Source organism: Maniola jurtina, chromosome 11 (assembly GCF_905333055.1).
Source record: "Maniola jurtina chromosome 11, ilManJurt1.1, whole genome shotgun sequence".
In the NCBI taxonomy this organism is placed as follows: domain Eukaryota; kingdom Metazoa; phylum Arthropoda; class Insecta; order Lepidoptera; family Nymphalidae; genus Maniola; species Maniola jurtina.
In genome coordinates this window covers 8522588-8542530 of record NC_060039.1, presented here as the reverse complement: position 1 = coordinate 8542530, position 19943 = coordinate 8522588, and the positions used below count along the sequence as shown (strand labels likewise).

The following is a 19943-nucleotide window of genomic DNA, read 5'->3' as shown; positions in this document are numbered from 1 at the left end:
AAGTTATAAAATTTGTTATTGCTTTCAAATAATGGGTAATTTTAAAGTTTGAAGATAAATTAGGAATTATGAGAAACCAAGCTGTATTCGTTGTCGAATAATGCTCCTCACTAAAGAGTTTATTCTAAGCTTTGTTCTAAGCAATCACCGTCACTAACATTTTGCTCGACTATAATTTTGTCAGTTATCTTTCTCACAATAATAATCATTTTGCAATAATTCCATACTACGTGCTTAATATTCATGCTAAATATAATTTTAATACTGGTTTGAGTAAAGGGATTCAACTCACGAAATTTTTGTTTCCTAAGCGATTCCTTGAGAAAAATTGCGAGACTTTATATTGACTTTAACATACCTACTAAACAGTTTATCGTTTCTGAATAAAGTTGTGCTATGCAGACGGACATATGCAGAAACTACAGAAAAATCTTTTTATTAAAATTAAACCCTAAAAAAAGATCGGGCGGGTGAATAAGGGACCATTACCTTAGTTTATTAATTATTTCATACTTACTTGAAGTACGCTGGCACCGATGCTAGCATTCTCAGGAACAGAAGCGCTGTATTGTTTTGGGTCGAAAACTGGACTGTTGTCATTTTCATCTAATATCTTAATATTTATTTTAGTTTTTGTCATATTGGGGGGATCTCCCCTATCTTTTGCAGTAACAGATATTGTAAAATTAGATTTCTGTTCTCTATCTAATTTTCCAGTTGCTCGTAAGATTCCATCAACATTTCCCAAAGTAAAGTAACCATCAGATTCTGGATTTGGTGACATAAAATATTCGACATATCCATTTCGACCTTCATCTTTATCAATAGCTTTCACTGTCATCACCACAGTGTTAAGAGGAATATTTTCAGAAATTGAAGTCATATTTGTAGAAACAAACTCCGGAGCCATATCGTTAACATCCTTTAATTGTATTGTGACCTGGAATATTTATTATTTGTATGTTTTAATTAAATTATTAAATAGTAATAGGTAATTTTTATTAAATAGTAATTCCTTCATCTTTGACTCCTACTTTCCGTAACGTATCCGTTTAATATAATTGATCATAATTGTTATTCTCATAGATCTCAACGTCTCGGCCAACATCAATTTCGGAAGATCCATCAGAGCTAAAGCTAGAATACTCTTCCGCGATTTTTGTTTCCTACCAATCACAATTCGGGTAGGTATCTTTAAAACAAGAGTAATAAGGCATCTTCTAGGTAAACGTCCCATCTTAGGCCACATCATCACTTTCCATCAGACGCGATTGTGGTCAAACGTGTGCCTATACTGCATTAGAAAAATCCGAGAAGGATTTCACAAAAAGTGACAACTCACTGTTCCAAAATCAATACCTTGCCGTTACTTGTTATAATGTTGTGAAAAATGACACTGGTATGTGAAAGTAAACGCAATCGACAAACTGAAGAACAGGGTTCCTTAAGAGTAGTTTATTCGTAGAGCTCTCAAAACAAACGTAGTTTGACTCTTATACGAATATTAACTAATCAACTCAATGAAATTTCGTAGACACGTTTCAGAAATTAATATCTGTTAATATCTGAAAGTTATCTACACGAGCTCAAAAATTTACAAACAAATCTTTAACTTAGCTTTAAAACTACACATTTTCATAGGAATCTGAAAAATCGAGATACAGATATTTGGTTCTAGATATTATCAACAAAATTCCATTAGGTTTGATTGGTTGGTAATAATTAATTATTAAATGAGAACCAAACTACGTTAATATGGGTAACGCTGGGGAGCGCGCTAGGAAAACTGCGCAAATAAAATAATATGCTTTGAAATAAATGTGTCTAAACAAAATTTTCTTTTTACCTGCACGGTGGCTGATAACTGTGGCTCTGGTGGTTTAGCCAAGTCTCTAGCAGTAACGATCAGGTTATAAAGTGGGAGTGTTTCTCTGTCCAACATTTTTGCAGTCAGTATTGTTCCATTAGCAGTCATTTTGAAATCTTTGTTATCATCTCCAGATGTAATGCTATATGTTAATTTGCCGTTTAATCCTGTAATAATAAGAATCGTAGGTGTTTATCTTGGTTTTAGTAAGTTTTCGGTTTTTTTCATAACGATGGCCTAGAGTGGCAAGCTATAATAATAGCAGTGTAATAAAAGAAAATTGATGGACTTAAAATACATAAATACTACTAATATTATAAATTATATAATAAAAAAATGTGTCTGTTGGTCTGTGTGTCTGTTATCTTTTCACACCCATCCTCATAATTTCACTCTAAATATCTACCTGCATCCATGTCAGTGGCGCTAACAGTGACAACTGAAGATCCAATAGGAACGTCTTCTAAAATTTCGTTAGAGAAACTCATAGGGTCGAAAATTGGTGCGTTGTCGTTGAGATCAATGACGTTGATGTACACGGTGACAGTTCCCGACAAGGATGGGTGCCCGCCGTCTTGCGCTTGGGCAACCAATATGTAGTGCTGCGTCTGAAATATACACAAAACACTATTTACTATCACTGTTTAGCTAGAATTTACAAAATTGTATCATAGGTAAATTCTTCAGTAGGTACCTATTATAATATTTAGGTATCTCGACGAACCATGGTGAAACGGAAAATAAAGTTCTTTATCAATTTTATTTAAAACTACGAGCCTAGTTTTACTCGCTTCTATGATTCGAAGATAAATTATCTCAGTTTGCCAGTGTATATCAGAAGTTATCAACGTGGTTAATTCTGCTGTATACAATGTCTAAACTAAATTAAACTAAAATGACTGGTCTAAATGTATTGCTATCCCTTTTACAATTTTCCCTTCTGAAAGGGACAGAATTAGATTTAGACCTGTAGATTTCGTTCAGAGATTGTGTACAACAGAGTTAGCCACAAATTACTAAATGTAGTTTTTATTATGAGTTGCCGAAAACAATATGGTACATTGTAACATAATGAAATTTTTCGAGCGCAAATTATACTATAGCAATATTTAAGGAATCGCGCTGGCACTCAGATTTTCCATATAATAGGTCAGTAAAGCTTGCCAACTATGACAGGCTCCTCCGTTCGCGAATCGTGAAGCGAGATGGCGGTTTAAAAAACAGGCAGCGGTCTCGGAATCCGGCTCCTGAATGTTTTGCCGACGGTCGCTTTGTCAGACATTGTTCGGGCCTTAATTTCGATGGCGGATCGAGTGGGCAAATGCCGAATATGATGCGCGACGCGAAAAAACTGTACCGGGATGAAATTAGCAGCTCTCTAGCGGGCTACGAGGAAATGGCGGGCGGTCGAGAAAACGAATGTACAGCGAATTGTTGTTTTTACTAATTAGCGGACCGGTTGACTTGATGAGAAACTGGCGCGGCGCATGCATACTCGGGAATTTACACCGTTTATGACAGCTGAACTAGGGTCCAGTTGTAGGTACCCAATATTTTTACATAAAGTAAAAGTAAAATATTCTTTATTGTACACCAAGATATAGAAATGTATATAAAAAACATACTTCATTATCATTGGGCCATTTTATTATTAAATTTTTGGAATTTCTGTGGATTTTCAGATTTGGATTTCGAAATATTTTTTAAAACGTTAAAATAAGCAATAGCTTATTAATACTAAATTAAATTAATGCATTAATACTAAAATATGTAAAAAATATTAATTTTATAGTATTAATTAATATTTATATCAACCACACAACTACAAGCAGCCATGTCTAACAGTGGACATCGGTTTACGATGATGATGATAAATTTTTTTAACAAAAAATCTTGTCATATCTACTGTTATAGTTTTAGTAATAAGTGGCTGCATAGCACCTTTCTTCATGTCCTTTGTTAACTTAAGGACGTGTTCCATTAAATTAAATCTTATAATTATTTATTTAGACACAGAGATACAAAAAGCGCAATTAAAATAATTATCAAAGAGAACAGGTTTAGCGGTTCATGACGTTGTTTATGGGTTTACTCGTCGTAACATTGAAATGAAAGTATTTTCCCAACAACGACGTTTAGTGAAGTTTGCCACGCTCTTGGTCCCGGGCAGACAGGTTTGCATGAATAGCGGGATCAAATAATACCTCACATAGACCTACTAATAACAGGATACCGTAGCACCTTTTAATTTATACAAGCGTGGCACATATTATTGTATTCTATATTAATCAAGTACTTAATACTGTCCATGCATTAAACTCCTTTTTTCATAAAAGAATATTTAACTAATAAACTTTTAACCTAGGTTATTAGGTACTTATTAGTCCTCTGAAAAGTTAGACGTGAGGTCAAACCAAATAGGAGGCCGACGTCTTAACCACTAGGCTATCACCGCTTATTTAAATTAATCAGACGTCCTATCTGTAGAAGGCACTTGTTCTCTCCAAAGATGTGAATTATGTTTTGTGTTGTATTGAATAACCGGTTAATAGCTTAAATATTCCTATTGTCTCAAATCAAGCAATAAAAGAACACAAAAGCAGACGTACCAAGTTCAGCGACACTATAATAGTTTTTTATTTCACTTTTTAATAGATGAACCGACCTTCATATCGATTGGTATATAAAAAGCAAACTGTTAAGGCAAAAACAAACAAAACGCGTGGCGTTTACTGCACTGCAGGAAGTCACACCAAACGCGCGCGAACGGGTTTACGTTTTGTAATATAAGGAATTGCATGAAGCACGATACACTACAGCGCGTGACGTTGAGAGCTGAAGCGCGCACTTTGCAGTGTTAACACCTTGCAATTCTTTGTTTTAAAAATTTTAGGAGCCACGTTAGGGTGGGTCGCAGTTGAAGCAACGGACGGACGCGCCACGGACAATACTACTCTTACTCTACCTACTCTACTAATTGTAATGCATGTCTGTCGCACGCCACACGCGACCGTGTCTCGACCTGTTTGTCGCGTGGAGCGAAAAATGTCTGACAGACAGAACAATTTAAAATTTTCTTCGAAAAAATGTGATCATTTGAATTACTAGATGCCCAGAACGCTTTTTTTTATCATCTAACCTTAGCAGGCTACACAAATTAATTTTGAAGTCAGACAAACTGGAAAAAAAAACAGATTGACGCACACGATAAGCATTGCCATCGGAAGCTGGGTGTGCGTGTGTCTCGTGTTATTCTTACTATCGCGTCAGCCGCGGTGCGTTAGTCGCGCTTGTCTGTCAAATGTCAATGCGACAGACAACAGACCGCAACCCGCGAGACTCTAGATACGCTGTCGTCGTACGTTGTGTGTGTTTAAAACTTAGCGCAGCGGTCATTTTACCAGGCCTGTATTAAAAAGCCGCTCAAGGGCATCATCGGCCTTGGTGGCTGAATTGCACATCTTACCTACAACATGCAATATTTTACACGGCTCGTAATAAATTTTACTTATCCGTATCTTATTTTTATGCCCAAAAGGCATTCAAGTAAGTGACTCAAAATGTTTTATAAGAGCGCTTTTGATGTCCTTCACATCGTTGTGAATTTACATAATACGTTTTGTTGCAGTAAGAAGTAGGCACCTATATCTACTTAAGTTGATACAAATTACAGTTGACTTTGTATAATATGCTATAACATAAAATATGGTCTTTTCTTAGAATCAGAAAGGTTTAGGCCTTAGTCCACCACGCTGAGCAAGTGAAGATTGGCAGACTTCACACAGCTTTTGGTTTATATATTTTGAGAGGAGACTCGTACTCAGTAATAGGCCAGTGATGAATGATCATGATGAAATAGTATAGCTATTAAGCTGTTTCTATTTTGGAAACTAATACGGTTTCCTTTTATAATACTAGATGATGCCCGCTACTTCGTACGCGAGTTTCAGTATTTTAAAAATCTTCGATTATTTATTATCCTGGATAAAACCTATAGTTCTCTCCAAGTCTCCAGCATATAAGCTATCTCCCAATGCTATGTACCCTTTAATTTTTTTAAACAGATGGGCCGTGAAAAGCTAGCAAGTACAGACAAACAGACAGACACGCTTACCTATATACGAGTGTAATATTGGTAGGTATGGATTAACTAATTTATTATTATCAACTCTCAAATAAAGTTTCCCTATTAAAAAATTTTAAACATTGGAAGCAAAGCAAATAGTTGTTCAAATTCAAACAACTTTTGGTAGGTACGACTAGGTACATAACATCGTCGTGCAATAGAACCACTTGAGCGGTCAACGCCCCTTTAGATCTATGCTAAGATAATTGTATCAACCGCGGGTACAAGCACACGATTTGCCGTCAACTGGCCGATGGTTCTCCGAAGGCACCACAGAACAATTAGCTTGTAATTTTAAACAGGCTTATTAATTACACTGCCTCAAGAAAATAATATATTCAGGGCATAAACAATCGATTACTAAGGTTTACTTACTCATATTTTCGTCTACTGTCCATATACTATTTATTATATTCTTTATCTATACATATAATAAAATTGTAAATAATATAGATGGTTTTCACGGCCCATCCGGCCGGTTCAACCAATAACGGTTTAACCAATTCTGATGTTTGGTACAAAGTTACCTAAGATAACAGGTACAGGACATCAAAATATCTTAAAGTAGTATCAGTTTAAACATAATAAATAATGAAATTTAGTATGAAATAACTGAAACCTAGAGCAAACTTTCATTTAAAACAAGACAATTTTGTATAAACAACAATAAATAATCAAACAAAAATTTGCACTTTAAAGCAAACGGATCCCTGAATCGATAAATGGTTTTCACATAACCGCAATATAAATGCAAAACTTATCTAGTGACAACCCACGCCATAAGATAGACAAGAAAAAAAATCAATCCTATACTTTACGGGAACTAAAAAAAAATTTCAACACTTTATCTTACCACTTAGTCCGCGTGATTTGTTGCCAAATTATAGCTTTCTAATACTAATAGACTCTGAGCTAAGCCGCAGATTAACAGACATGGCGAAACTATAAGGATTTACTACGGAACCCTAAAACCCCATGGGAACTGGAATCTGATGAAAATATTCGCAGATGACTTTAAACTGAAGAACCGCTGTGTGCTGTGCTCACTGTGTGAATCTGTTGTGATACCTGTGTGAATCTGTTGTGATACCTGTGTGAATCTGTTGTGATACCTGTGTGAATCTGTTGTGATACCTGTGTGAATCTGTTGTGATACCTGTGTGAATCTGTTGTGATACCTGTGTGAATCTGTTGTGATACCTGTGTGAATCTGTTGTGATACCTGTGTGAATCTGTTGTGATACCTGTGTGAATCTGTTGTGATACCTGTGTGAATCTGTTGTGATACCTATGTGAATCTGTTGTGATACTTGTGAGAATCTGTTGTGATACCTGTGTGAATCTGTTGTGATACTTGTGAGAATCTGTTGTGATACCTGTGTAGGCAATACCCTTGCAGCATGAGGTTATGGAGTTGGAACCTGAAGCACAGTGATAAAATTTATGCCAGTCACAATAACTATTCACAATCGGTAATCTTTAGCCCTCAAGGTTTAGGTAGGCAGTACTTAATGTGTACCTACTTAATTCGTACTTAATGCATAATCGCATTAAAATCTGCACATTCTAAGTATAACGCCGAACGCATAATAATATAATATGATATCGTCTCCATTTCGTCGTGGGCAATAATTTTGGTTAAAATTGAAAATTCCATACTATCCATACTAAAATAAATGCAAAAGTGTGACTGTCTGTCTGTCTGCTATCGCTGGTCTGCTATCTTTTCACGGCCGAATAGTTAAACCGATTCTGACGAAATTTGGTACAACGTTAGCTTATATCCCGGGGACGGACATGTTTGTGGGAATGGGTATAATCTTTTATAACAAAATTCCTCAGCCAATTTTGGACTTGCCTTTACACAGGTTCAAAAAATCTATTAAAAATATGCTCCTGAGAAAAGCATATTATACTATCGAAGATTATGTAAATGATAAAAAAGCGTGGATTTGACCTGCAATTCGCTCCAGCAATGCGCAGGACTTCAATTGCTTTTATACATGGCATAATATTGTATATCAAATCTTTGAAAAAAACAACCGCCGAGTTTCTTGCTGGTTCTTTTCGGTAGGAAAGGCATTCCGGACCAGTGGTAGATGCTTTTGACGATTCAAAAGAACTTGTAAAAGTCTAATTGAAAAAAAATATTTTGAATTTGAATTTGGACAGAGGCGACTTTTTATCCCGGAAAATCAAAGAGTTCCCACGGGAATCTTAGAGACCCATCCGCTCAACCGATTTGTATGAAATTTGGTACCGAGGTAGCTTGCATCCATGTTATTGACATCTAGATATCTTTTTACCCCGGAAAACCAAACACTTCCCACGAGATCTTCAAAAACCTAAATCCACGCGGACGAAGTCGCGGTCATCCTCTAGTATTAGATAATCTTAACACGAAGAAAGTACCTACACCGATTTATACCTAGAAGGAATGGTCAATGCCCTGACATAAATTTTGTGGCGGAAAATTCATAACCTCTAGGCACACCATAATAACGTTAGATGCACGTTTCTCCGCGAAAAGTGGCACGAGAAGATTCTTGAACAAAGGGGATAGGTACATTCTGATTTGATCGTCAAGCATTCAAGTATGTTCAAAGAAAACACGATGATAGATAAGGCATTTAAGTATTGCTCCATGCTGAACTATACTTATTAAGTCTAATATCCTATCCTATTACAATGTAAAGGATTATTTAAATTTTAAATGATAAGAAAGCTTGGAAATATTTTGCCAAACAGCTTTGATAGTTCTAATAAGTATAAGTGATTTTATGAAGTGCTGATAATAAAAATAGAATAGATACCCGGCTGAGTTTGTTTTGGGTTTTTCTCAGACTTGGGCGCGTTAGGAACCCTCGTAGCTTTAGTTTTAGGTTAACGTAATTAATTATCACCTACATCGTTGCTTGACAATCAAAAAGTGTACATACAATAGTACTCAATTTAAATAAATGACTTTGACTTTGACTATGATTATTAAGACCTTCATGTTTTTAAGCTATTTCATGCGAGTTTTGTTTTTGTATGTGACTAACTCTATTCCAACTTCTAAATGGATGAACAGATTTGGATGTAAGTATGTGGTATCGTTAAAATCCTTAACATCATCCCAAGTGACACTAATTTATACATTCTTTGAAAAAAAATAATGTGGCAGAGTAGTCGTGTTTTTAATTTGCTTTAAACTAGGTACTTATTTATTCTTATTATATAACATAATATTATGTTCTAATATTATAATATTTTGTAGGTAAGTATAAGTTTATTATATACTAGTTAAATATCGGCAATTCGTTGCAATGCCACTTTAAATAGGTACTAAAGACAAAAGGCACTTTTCAAGACTCTACAGTTAAATGTTTCAATTAACATTTTCGCTATTTTTAGATCTGATAACGACTCGCTGAGTGAAGTGTTTAATTACAGTGTTGCCTTCTATAAAAAAAAAACAGGTCAATTGCGAGTCGGATTCGTAGGCGAAGGGTTCCGTACCATCGTACATGATATACCTATCACTTTTATGTAGCATACTGTAAGTTAATGACGGACTTAATTAATTTAATAAATCGATCGAATAATTTTTAGATTTACTTAGTAAATTATTTTTTTCGTAAACACATATTGATTTTTTTTTGTGAATCACTTTATCTGCCAAATTTCATGATTCTAGGTGAACGGGAGGTACCAATTTTATAGGTTTTCTTGACAGACACGATAGAAAAATGGGCAGATGGAGAGACAGGCAGGCGGACAGACAGACAACAAACTGATCTTATAAGGGTTCCTTTTTCCTTTTGAGGCACGGATCTCTAAAAACTAGTACCAGATACGATATGTAAAAGAAATTAATCGAACTAAGTGGAACCAATAAGATTGCTATAAGTAATGTGTACCTGAGAAAATACGTAGAGATGTATTATTTACATCGTAATAATATGTTCCTTTTTCAAATAAAAAGCTTTGTCCTAAGCTTGGATGAAGGATTATATACTATCTCTATGGTCCTAAGTGACTTGACTGGCAGACAACCAAAACGCTGGACTTAGAAACCCAACATTTGGAGGGTGGGCTTATAGGGGGGTGAAAGCGCACAATAATAAAGGATTTTGGAAAATACGCTCCCCAAATGGTTCAAAACTCCTTAGTTTATCCCTCTAAACCAAAAAACCTTAGTTTACAGACACCATTCTCAATACTCGGCCATTTGGTATGTAAATTCCGGTGTTTTATCTCCCAGAGACCCTAGTCCACGGTCTGATGATGAAGTAGAAATGTAACTTTTAATCGATAAAAGTAAGAATATCATGTTTGAATCTTTCAATTTATCCTTTTGAAAAGCGGTGGCAAATGGGGTCTTTTTTCTTTTAAGATCTTTTTTTTAGTAACAGATAAAAATATTATTAAGTTAAGCTGTTTATTTAGAAAAAAGCTACACGTAGTCTTGAGGCTTGTATCTTGAAAGTCAGTGTCTTCCCTTAGTCTATAAGGTACAGTTTGGCAGACAAGCAATAAAAAAACGCATTAAGCCGCTTTCAAACTACGGAAATATAATATAATATATAAATTATATTATATTCCGTAGTTTGAAATCGGCTTAACGCATGTATAATGTGAATGTGTGTGTGTATTTGAGTACATAGTAATAATATGCATTTCATATTATCAAAATTTCTATAACTTGATTAATAATCTATACTAATAAATAAAATTGGAGTGTCTGTCTGTAATTTCGAAATAACTACCGCATATTAAGGTCATATGGTTATTTGAACGATACTATAACTGAATCACACGTTTTTAAAATTTTGTCTGTCTGTCTGTCTGTCTGTCTGTCTGTCTGTCTGTCTGTCTGTCTGTCTGTCTGTCTGTCTGTCTGTCTGTCTGTCTGTCTGTCTGTTTGAAAAGGCTAATCTTGGGAACGGCTGAACCGATTTTGACGGGATTTTCACAGACAAGTAGAGAATTGACCAGGAAGTAACATAGGCTACTTTTTTAACCGACTTTCAAAAAGGGAGTTGTGTTTTTCTACCTATGTACACCGAAATCTCCGAGATTTCTGAACCGATTTGCGTCATTTCTTTTTTAATCGATAGAGGAACTTTGCGACATTGTTTCATAAAAAATTTGGAGTCCAACTCCTCAATCCTGATGCTGCAGGGGATCTGACCAATCCACGCGGGCGAAGCTGCGGGCATCAGCTAGTAATAATTAAACTCGTTACTTAATCCATTCTAAGTCACGTAGGTAACTTATAAAAGAAGTGTTTTTTTTTAATGAGATGATTTTGTTTCTAGGATTTTATCGTCAAAATTTCGGTAAGTAAGTACGAGTACTTCTAAGATCCTCAATCTTAGAATCAGCACGCATAACGATTAGCAAAAGAGTCTCTCATTATACAGATTACTTCGTTGAGAGTGCGACAGTAATTGGCTATTATTTTACCCCTGAGAATATTTATACGAATGATTTTAATCACTTAACCTTTTCTCGTGTTTTTATTTGTAAGTAACTACAGATAAACTACGCACATCGTAAAGTTACAAGCGAACCACTTTATTTTTATGTCCCGATTGAAGCTTCAGAAAGTGTTTTTTTGAAATGTAGTACTTAAGTTCTTTTAAAAAAAAAAACAATGCAATTGGCAATACTATTTTCAAATAGTTAGTCTTTAATTCTAATATTTGTTTAAGGTAAATGAATCACAGAATATCATTTTAGCGGGTAGGTTTCTCATGATTCAACATCATCAACATCTCAACTCATCGTTTGCTTACTGCTGACTATGGTTCTCCTCTCAGAATTAGAAGGATGGTCATCTGACTACCATCCAAAATTCGTTTTGGTAGGACCGCATCATCACAAGTTATTTTACAGGATACTTTATGAGAACAAGTCAAGAGGGAATATGCGTCTTCAAGTATTCAAGTGTGCTCAATCTTAGGCTGCATCATGACTTGCCAACAGATCTGATTGCAGCCAAGTGCTAGTCTATAAATTAAGATTTAAATACCGTTAAGTAAGTAAGAGTAATTACATAAATTATACAAGCTAAATTAAACTTTAATTGGATTGGCAAAGGTTAGGTACTTATGTCAGTCTTATAAAGTTCATATCAGAACGGTTTGATTTTATTATCATCATTTACTTAATCTATTGTCTTATTGTTTGGTTATTTTAAGTTATGCTTACCTCCTCATAGTCGAGTCTTGCGGTCAATGTGAAGATGCCAGTTTGCGGGTTGAGTGAGAAGACATCGTTAGCCCAATCCGATATGACGGTGTAGGTGAGCTGGGCATTGGGGCCGGAGTCGAGATCGATGGCCGCCACGGTTCCTACTACGGAACCCCTTGCCGCGTTCTCTGGTATGTCAAAGGAGTAGGCACTTTCCTTGAAGATTGGTGGGTTGTCGTTCGTATCGGTAACCTAAAAATAGAAATATGTAAACAGAATCGTCATGTCATAAATCATGAAGACCGACAGTTGCCCGACCGCTGACGATTAGCGAGAAACGAGTAGAACTAAAAATTTGAAACGAGTTGGCGAGTAACGAGAAGCACGGTGTAGTTGGGATAGTTTTGTCGCTGGGCTATGAGCAAGTGTGTAAATATGATGGATGAGCAATCTTCCTTCATACATTAATATTAATCCTTGTGCAAACTATGCGAGTGATTTGACCGCCAAGAGAAAGTCGCTGAGCGTATTTTTCTTTGATAGCTCTCGTCGCTGCGGTAAACTAGTGAAAATAGAGTTCTTGCTAGCGGTGTGCACACTCAGCGATCAACTAATAATATATCATAGTTTCTTGAGCGAGAAAATATAGTCCATAGCTAGTCGCTTCCTCATCGGCGGCTGTGGTACAATTGCTTAAATTAAGGCTTTACAATAGATCAATAATATGCCTACCTACTATTAAGATTTATTATTAATAGAAATCCCGAAACATTTAGTTATATTGAGCAGATATCCTAAAAAATATATAGGTACATACAGGTATTGTAAGAGGTATTTTTAGCGGTGAATGCACTTACTTTGTGTCTTAGTGGGTTGAAAATGCACGTTTGTGGAACCCTATTGTGATACTCTCATTTAAGGCTTACTGTCTTAATTTAATACATAAATAACTATTTCAAAAACTTAACTGACCTGAATAACAATTGTAACATCTGTAAATTGCCTTCCATCGTTCGCACGTATTACGACCTGGTATTCCGATATCGTTTCCCGGTCAAGTGGCTCTTTCAATGTCAACTGACCGCTTTGTCCGTTCAACACAAAAGGCGTAGGTTCTTCTGTCTCTATGCTGTAAGTTATCGTCCCTATAGTGTCCGGATCCTCAGCAGTAATCGTGGCGATGAGTTGCCCTGGAGCCAAATCTTCTGATGCGAAATAAGCTGGTGGAATATTCTTGAACTCAGGCGGGCTGTCGTTCTTGTCCAAAATCACGACTTCAACCTGCAAAACAAACAATATTTTGTTGGTTAGTAAAGATTTTATATTTCGACGAATATAATGATTTGTCAAACAAGTTTTCAGAGGCAAAACAAAAGTAACTATTGCAACAATAACGTATTTAAGGCAGACATCGACTTTGGTAAAACAGTCTCGAGCCGGACGGCTGATGTTTTATTTATAAGATCGGCAGAAAATCGGTCACTTTAACAAAGTATAAGAACACGAACAAAATTAATAATTCTAAAAATGCAGCCTGCGAGCGGTTGTCTCGACAAATGTGTCTTTACTGACTGACACCACGATAAAATATGCTCAGGGGGTTCAAGTAACGACAGAATACAAAAGTTTTGCATACACGTGATATTGAAATTGCAATTTTGAAAAAGTAAGTACTTAGTTCTTTATTTTCTACCTATCTTCAATTGAACCCATTTAATTATGAAGGTGGGGTTTTATGGTTTAGATTAAAGGAAACCTGATTTTGATTATTTTTATACATCATGTTTAAACATATTATAATTTAAATTACAATAACAATAATAATCATTCAAATTTACACGTCTGAGATTTATAATAAGTTGACCTAAAGCGAAGGCATACCTACAGTTTCTCTCTTGATGAGATGTATTAGATAAGATTTATGAAGTTAGAGGCGAGCTTTACAAATGCAGCCGGTGGACGTTTACAAAAAGCCGTCCGAACAAAACTCGACAAGTCAACAAAGGGACGGGGGAGCGCAAGACTTAAACCACCATAGTTTCGTCATTCGAACATTGAAGCACGAAGAATTCGGAGCACAATCATCGGAGCCGTCACAGATAAGAAGAGGCCGATTGTCAAAAGTTCTCTGCCCTCGACGAGGAGAAGCTGCGCATTTGTTATGATGACTCAATCTTTTCTTTGTATTGTACTAGGGTGGTGTGTTAAGCGCACCCAGAAAACCTCTTATGACGCCTACGGTATTTTACGTAAGAGAAGAAGCAATTAACGCTGATTGCACGACCGTGTCAGTCAAGGAAATAAATTGAAATGTGTTAATAAAATTTATTGTTCAAGAAATAAGAAAGCCTGAGAGAATTTGAGACCGATTGTAAACATTGGGCGCTTTATTGGTATTACTGTATAAATTCTCAGCGCATGTATTAATTTGTGAACGGTAATAGAATACGGAAATGATGTAACACTAATTGTATTAACGAATCGTGTATTGTTAAGGGCGAGGGAACCTAAGGTTGAAAGGAATAACACAGAGACAGCTAGAATGCGCTTGTAAAAAAGAAAAGATTTATTATGAAAAAGCTCACATGTTGTTCGTCTTTTGCTGTTGGACCCCCTAGAGATCATGTTTGAAGTAATCGATTAAGGGAAGAGAAATGACAAGACTTTGGTTTAGGTAGAACAATAATTAATCAAGTTTCGATAATAATTGATAGAGGTTCGCTACCAGATCAATACAAAATATCGTAAGTTTGCTGTATGCTCACGACTAAATAAATGATCGTTATATTCGAAGCTTAATATATAATTCGTATATTCTAAAAACCTAAATACGTTCATAAAGCCAATGTTCATTGCAAAGATTGATTACAGTAAAATACAACATCGTATCATGTCTAAAAACAAAAAATAAAGTGCATTCAGCAAAAGCAGTTTCATTTTTATTTTGAACTACACTGAATAGAACAACACGCAGGTTGATTTGAAATTATCAGATATTACCTAGTTTTTAACCCCCGACCCAAAAAGAGGGGAGTTATAAGTTTGACGTGTGTATCTGTGTATCTATCTGTGGCATCGTAGCTCCTAAACTAATGAACTGATTTTAATTTAGTTTCTTTTGTTTGAAAGGTGGCTTGATCGAAAGTGTTCTTAGCTATAATTTAAGAAAATCGGTTCAGCCATTTGAAAGTTATCAGCTCTTTTCTAGTTATTGTAACCTTCACTTGTCGGGGGTGCTATAAATTTTTAATTTACACTTGTTTAGGAGTAAAAAATCAGTAAAATGTAAGCGATGTTATTGTTTTGAGATATAAAATTGTGTAACTCATTATGTAGTACGGATTCCATAGGACTCATAATAAACCAAGAAATTACAGCCATTTTAGATATTTAGAGACCTTCTTCTCCTTCTTTTGGACCGACTTCTGTTTCAAAGTTTAAAAAAGCTCACTATCTTTAAAAAATAATAATTAATGATGTTCAATGTATTGTGAGTTCTTTAGCTTATTTCTTGTTACCGATCAAGCTGCTGGCGATCGCTTTGAAGTTAAAAAATGACCTTAAAATTTTGTCGTTTTGGCACAACGCAATGTAAATTCACAACATCAATCATTCTACTCATTTACCTCCAAATTTTTGACGTCACGCCTTGATTGCCTCTCCCCATTTTTATATAATTTCACCTTGCACCTCTCTCAAAGGGGAATATATTTAGATACTATGGTGATCGTAAAGCAATTTATCATTTGCCAAAATTGATTGTGGTTTTGGATCACACGCGACTAATTTAGTGCACTTTGTGGCCGAGTATAATAAGAAATACCTCTCTTAATGGATTAATAACTATCCTATAGTTCCTACTTTTTAAAAGTGTAATGCAGATATTTTCATTTCACTCAAATATTAAGTAGGTAAACGAAACGGATTAAAATATTGGAGAAAAAAAAATTCGTGGTAAGTATTATTGTGAGGTATAATCGTTGTAAAGGTTAGCTCCAGACTATAGGTAATACATATCTGTCGACAGGCACGGGGCCGAGAGCGGGCTACAGATATGGTGGCATCGTTTAGGGCCTCTATGGTTAGAGCGCGTCGTGACCGCGGACTAACCGCTATACCCTCAGGACTAGCACAATTATGTTACCTTCTCAAAGTTTATAACGTACCAGACACATCATTTATTTCTCCCAGATCTGTCTTACTATGAAATTGCTAAAGACTCATATCTAAACCGTCGTGTCGGGTCACGGTAGTCGTCTTAAACTTTGAAACTATCCATACTAATATGGTAAACTAACTATGTCCGCGACTTTAGCCACGTGGATTTAGTTTTTTTTTAAATCCTTTGGGAATGGTTTGATTTTTTCAGGGTAAAAAGTAGTCTATGTCATTTTCCAGATCTAGATAGATAGATAGTTAGAAGTCTTTATTGCACACAAAACACATGTAAAGGAACACAACACAGAAAGAAGAAAACAGAAAAAACAATTGTGTGCAAAGGCGGCCTTATTGCTTAGAGCAATCTCTACCAGATCTATTGCTATATCCATGCAAAATTAATAACGCCAATCCATTGCTCCACTGCGGAGTGATTGAATGACAAACCAATAAACAAACACACTTTCGCATTTATACTATGCGATTCCGATTCCCACGGAACGGGTTAAAAATACCCAAAATCCACGCGGACGAAGTCGCGGGCATCTATCTAGTCTTTTTTGAGTAGATAGATGACTGATCGTTTTGATCTGTTCCCGAAAACTGGCATACCAGCAGGTCAAGATGTATAGGTAGTGCTAAATTATAATTTACCGGATACCGGATTTATTTAGCCAATCTACCAGCAACTAGGTGTCGTTACTCCTCTAAATTATCGCAATCAGAATATGTTTTTAACCCCCGACCCAAAAAGAGGGGTGTTATAAGTTTGACGTGTGTATCTGTGTGTCTGTGTATCTGTGTATCTGTGTATCTGTCTGTGGCATCGTAGCGCCTAAACGAATGAACCGATTTTAATTTAGTTTTTTTTGTTTGAAAGGTGGCTTGATCGAGAGTGTTCTTAGCTATAATCTAAAAAAATTGGTTCAGCCGTTTAAGAGTTATCAGCTCTTTTCTAGTTTTCTTGTAGAAAAGAAGGTTAGATAACCGTTAGGTTCATAATATTATGTCAATTGACAAATGTCAAGCTGTCAAGATGGACGTTGCCTAAATACATAATTATTTATTTGAAAATGATGTTTTGGAAAACTCAAATACTTTGGATCGTCGGGGGTGTTATAAATTTTTAATTTACACTTGTCTTTAATAATATTATAATGACATTTTAGGTAAAGTGCAAACCCGTTCTCGATAAAAAGTAATCTGCTATGTTACAGGCATTTTTGTAAAACTGCACCCTTTAATTTTACCTAAGTGCGTATCCGCGTGCAACTCCTCGCATGCATTAGTATGCGGGCGCGGAGTCCGCCCACACAGTCTATCGATACCCCCACAAATATATGTAAAATATGCACAAAAGTCCCGGATAAAGTGCATCGATAAGAGGCGACGCAATTTGCATCGCCTGGAGCGCATTTATCGGTCGTTTGGTCCTATGTTTACCAAAAACTCGAGAACGCGACAGCACTTTGCAGATTGCTTGATAATTATGACAAGTTTTACCTACGTTTAAAAATATTATGACTCGAAATACCATGTCTAATACTTGTCGATGTCGAAGGGAAGCCGTGATGACCTAGTGGTTAAAAAATCCGCCTCCTATTCGGGAGTTTGGGTTGAAGGTTCGATCCTGGGCAGTACCTCTAACTTTTTGGAGCTATGTCATTCTAAGCAATTAAATATAAATTGATTTAACGTTGGAGGAATACATCGTGAGGAAATCTGTATGATATAGAGCTCTCCATAGTGTTCTCAACGGTGTGTGAAGCCTATCCGCAGGCCAGCCAGTGTGGTGGACTGTATGGCTAAACCTCGTGCTCAGTAGCCAGTAGCCAAAAATGGGTTGATCATGATGATGACCTAACAATTTTGTCAATAGGTATATGATTATTTATTAGTTGACTTCTTTATATTTTCAAAAGCACGTAGAATGTAGAGAGAAAGTTAGAAAAAATAGATGGACAAGAATTTATTATTTTTACTTATTAAAAATATGGTGAAACCTGAAACATGGCGGGGCCAAGTTATAGTAAAGAATAAGTCGAAGGCTAAAGTAAAAATTTAAAGCATTACAAATATGTGAACGTTTATAAAATCGCAAAATTGCCCTTCCCATCATACTAATGTATTCAGACTTAATTCATCCGGTCATCAAAATTGTAGCCCATATTACGATATTTATCTCAATACGTGTAATTTTATTACATTTTCCGTGGATAAAACTGTCCTTCTTGTGGTATATGATTCAGAGTATAATAATGTTTATCAGTGTGCATGTAAAGATCATGCCCTGAAGGTGGGCACGCAAGCACCCTCAATTTCTCCTAAATTCGCATCCTGGGGGCATTATCTTCGTATTACTGCTTGATCGATAGTATAATTTTGCTATAACAACAAGCATCGTATATTTTTCAGAATGCCCTAAATGTTTGTGATGTTTTAGGGAAGGTAAGCTTCAACTCTTCAACGGTGTATAATAATAATAAATCAACACAAAAATATAATCATCATCATCATCAGCCCATTGACAGCCCACTATTGAGAATGGGCCTCCTCTCAGAATGAGAAAGACAGGCATAGTCCGCCATGCCGATCCGGCGGACTCTTCACACCTTTGAGAACATTATGTAGAACTCTCCGGCATATTAACTTACAATGTTTTCTTTCACCATTCGTTTTTGCCTTAGAAAATGCTGAAAAAACCTATTATTCGCCAAGAATAGAATAGATGAACCGGTATAAGCTCCCAAGATGCTTGAATGGCAATCTGCACGCCCGGAAAGCACGGTTGGAAGACCTCCTACTAGGTGGTGAACGAGTCGCAAGGAGCCACTGGATTCAGGCAGCAGCAGCACACGACCGTGGTTTGTGGAAGTCCCTACGAGAGACCTTTGGAGACTTTATCGGTTTATTTGGAGTTGTATGTTGATGATTATCCACCATAACAACTATGTAATAGCAGCATCTTTAAATTTAACCCGTTATGTTGTTGAACGATGTCAGTTCAGTGGATAGCAGGAAGCTGTCTAATATCTCCCGTAAACAATATTCACGGTCCCGGCAAATAAATGAAGTACACGAACGAAAATCACGAGCACAGAATTTTTCAACGTCGCCCTTTGCATCGCGATCCTGCGCGGGCGCTGCGGCGACTACAAAGCGGTTCACGATTAACGATCACAAACCAAATGAGAACATGTCATTTTTGTTTTAGGTTGTTTGTTATTTGATATCGATTAGTGAAAAAATATAATTACCTTTAAGTTCTTAGCAGATGTTTGTACAGCAGACGAACGATTTATAACAAGCGATTCATAAATGAAATTTTAAACTGGTGATCGCGTATAGTAGGTAATTTAAGGTTTAATTGGCATCCAAGTGATCGATCGATTAAGATTCAATCACTGCAACTTTTTTTTTTTTAATTTACAAAGCGAATCGGTACCTGTATGTGCAATGTGCATAAACTTTTATGTGAACTTGTGTGTATGTGTGTGTGTAAGTCGTGGGGTGTTTTATATTTGCTTGTCAAAACTGCACTTCAACTGAATAATTATAATCTCTACAGTATTTTTAAATAGGTATTTATATCATTACCCATTAGTAATAAAA

The 19943-nt window shown here is 36.0% G+C and overlaps 1 protein-coding gene across 1 annotated transcript in view; it reads right to left on the bottom strand.

The window, feature by feature from the left end:
* The window catches only part of LOC123869329 (cadherin-related tumor suppressor), a 155449-nt gene that overhangs the window by 19543 nt on the left and 115963 nt on the right, over nucleotides 1-19943 (bottom strand). The window contains exons 3-7 of the mRNA XM_045912199.1: nucleotides 13146-13454; nucleotides 12192-12425; nucleotides 2274-2475; nucleotides 1847-2034; nucleotides 518-940 (exon numbers count right to left, since the gene is read on the bottom strand). Coding sequence (XP_045768155.1) covers nucleotides 518-940; nucleotides 1847-2034; nucleotides 2274-2475; nucleotides 12192-12425; nucleotides 13146-13454 — 1356 coding nt within the window. The remainder of the gene's footprint in view (nucleotides 1-517; nucleotides 941-1846; nucleotides 2035-2273; nucleotides 2476-12191; nucleotides 12426-13145; nucleotides 13455-19943) is intronic.